The sequence below is a fragment of the Malus sylvestris genome, chromosome 13 (assembly GCF_916048215.2).
Source record: "Malus sylvestris chromosome 13, drMalSylv7.2, whole genome shotgun sequence".
Classification (NCBI taxonomy): domain Eukaryota; kingdom Viridiplantae; phylum Streptophyta; class Magnoliopsida; order Rosales; family Rosaceae; genus Malus; species Malus sylvestris.
In genome coordinates this window covers 22,117,280-22,120,077 of record NC_062272.1, presented here as the reverse complement: position 1 = coordinate 22,120,077, position 2,798 = coordinate 22,117,280, and the positions used below count along the sequence as shown (strand labels likewise).

Sequence of the window (2,798 nt, the reverse complement as noted above, 5' to 3'; positions counted from 1 at the left end):
TGCTCTCCATGCACTTCCAGTTTCAAAAGAGTCCCTGTGATGCTTCCCCAATATGCAACCTTCACACGGTTCTTTAGTCTCTTGTAACTCAGGAAGACCAGTCACCATTTGTAGTTTCTCCAATCTCTTTAAACTGTGAAAGTTGAGATGTCCAAACCTCTTATGCCATAACCAAGAATTTTCTGCAACACTTGCTTTTAAAGCAATTGAATCATTGTAATCTAGCATAAGTGGAAAGCTTTTGTTTTCTGTCATGCCAACTTGAGTTACCAAGTTTTAGAGGCTTCTGTCATCAAAGATCTCCACCATATTGTCTCCAAAAAGTAAGAAGTAACCATGAGCAATCATCTGTCCCACACTAAGGAGATTCTCATCAAGACCTGGTACAAGTATTACATCCTTGATGAATCTTCTTCCACCCTTTGTCTCTAGAACAAGAGTTCCTTTTCCAGTAGCTTCCACTAGTTGTCCATTCCCCATTTTAACTCTGCAATTGAAGCTTCTGTCAATGTTGATTAACAAGGATTCATATGCAGTCATGTGATTACTGCATCCACTGTCAATATACCAGATTCCTCTCTTGTTTTCAGTTTTTACAACACTACAAGCATAAAAGACATATACTTCCTCTTCTTCTGCTCTATGTGCATAGTTGACAGCTTGGTTCCTTCTTGGATTACAATCTTTTGCTAGATGGCCAAATCTGTCACACTTGGTGCATTTGGGTTTTCCCTTGAACCAGCAAACACCATAGTGTAATTTGTCACAGATTTTACACTTGGTTTTGGTAGATTCACTGCTAGATTCTGATTTTGATTGTGAAGTATGGTTGTTGTCCCATTTCTTCCCTTTTCCTTTCCATAATTTCTTTTGATTTGAGTTGCTCCCCTGAGCCCTGTAACTGCTATCTCTCTCAGTCACACTTAGGCTAGTAAAAGCCTTTTCAGCTAAGTTTTCAGAGTGCATATTTAACCTCTGCTCATAGCCTTTCAATGTACCAATCACCTCCTGAACCTCAATGGAGTCAAGGTCCTTAGTTTCTTCTATAATAGATGCGATGGAATCATAGGATTTAGGCAAGCTAATAAGTATCTTTTGTACTAATCTTTGGTTTGTCAGTTCTTCACCAAGAGTTTTCATTTGATTCAAAATATCAGTCAATCTTGTTAAATAAACAGATAGAGCTTCACCATCATTCATCCTAGTGTACTCAAAATCTCTTTTTAAACATTGTAGTTTGACAGACCTAACCTTTTTATCACCACGAAATTCTTGTTGAAGAACATCCCATGCAGTCTTGGAGGTTTCAAAGTTTGAGATTCGAGGAAAAATCTCATCAGACACTGCCCCTTGAATGATACCAAGAGCTTTTGCATCTCTGGTTTCATTAACTTTCATTGCTATCTTCCTCACAGACTGTTGATCTTCATCGCTAGAATCATCTTCAGTTTCTGCAGTTTCGTAACCCTTGTCCACCAAATTCCAGAGATCATGTGATTTGAATATGGTCTTCATCTTGATGGACCAAAAATCGTAGTTGATCCCATTGAAAATAGGAGCCCTCAAATCTCCCCCACTGCCCGAAGTAACCATGTGAGGCTTTGTAAGAACATATGAGATTTTCATGATCTGGGTATGTTTTTCCCCCTTTCCTTTTCAAAGATACGAAGCACACACAAAACGCCCAGTCCTGAATTTGATTAGAACCTAAGCTCTGAGGCCATGATGAATTCCGGTGAGTTAATTGGTTCCCGGATGGTGTATTTGGGAGGCAGACAGGAGTAAAGAAACAGAGAGCAAAATCAGGGGAATGTGAAAGGTTTCTTATCTGTGAAGTAACCACAGATATTTCATTAAATATCAACTCATAGGATATTTCCTTACAAGCTAATCTAGAGCAATCTCAGCCCTTGATTCACAAACAAAGATCTAAAGTATACACTTGTCTTATGAGACTAGACATACACTTTTCTATTGGTTTCTTCCTTCTTAACCACTTGAACAAAACTGAATTCTATTTAATTCCAACATAACTATGATTAAGCTAATGAGGGTCATAACAAGCCTTGAGTTCACAAAATGTGGAGAGCTTCTTAGGCAATCGACTCATGCGACGTCGACTGCCACCGCCACCGGCTCATCAGCTCAACTCATTCTCAAGTATTCAAGTTCTTTTTACTTTTCTGGGGTTTTTCTTTTTAGAGATTTTTTTTACCTTTTTTTTTCTTTCTGATAATGCAGGTTTTGGATTTAGCATTTGATTTTCTCTGATGGGATTTTGAATTTATTGTGTGGAAATTGGGTTTCATCTGAAAAATCTGAATGTTTAGGGTTTTTATTTGTTGATTATTGTTGGTTTCATTTGTATTTTTTTTAGTTATATTTAATTTATATTTATATTGTTATATTTCGTTTGCATCTTTCGTCTTCAAAGGAGGGGCTGGTTTTTTGATATCTTTTGAAGTGATAATTTTCTGTTAATTTTTTATATCTTTTTAAGTTTTTGTTAATTTTTGTTGTAAAAAAACTCAGGTGGTGGTACAAAAAGCTTGATTTTTTTTTATAATTAAAATTTAATTTTTTGTTAATTTTTTTGGCAAAGAAACTCAGTGGTGGCTCTATTACTAATTACCAATACAAGTTATGTATTCTTATGAATATCATATGAGTGCTCTATGAGTTTGGGCATAATCGAGTATCACCGCCATCTCTTTAACATTGACATGGTAATTGGATTGTAGTTGGGTCTAGAAAAAGTAAATAGGATTGTTGTTGGTGGATTCATAACCTTAGACTTC

General features: G+C 36.3%; 1 protein-coding gene across 1 annotated transcript; it reads right to left on the bottom strand.

Annotated features, from left to right (window-relative positions):
• Nucleotides 1-276: 276 nt before the first annotated feature.
• Nucleotides 277-1,593, bottom strand: LOC126595365 (uncharacterized). Its single transcript, XM_050261685.1, has one exon. It carries the CDS (start codon nt 1,591-1,593, stop codon nt 277-279), a length of 1,317 nt encoding a protein of 438 aa, XP_050117642.1.
• Nucleotides 1,594-2,798: the final 1,205 nt, after the last annotated feature.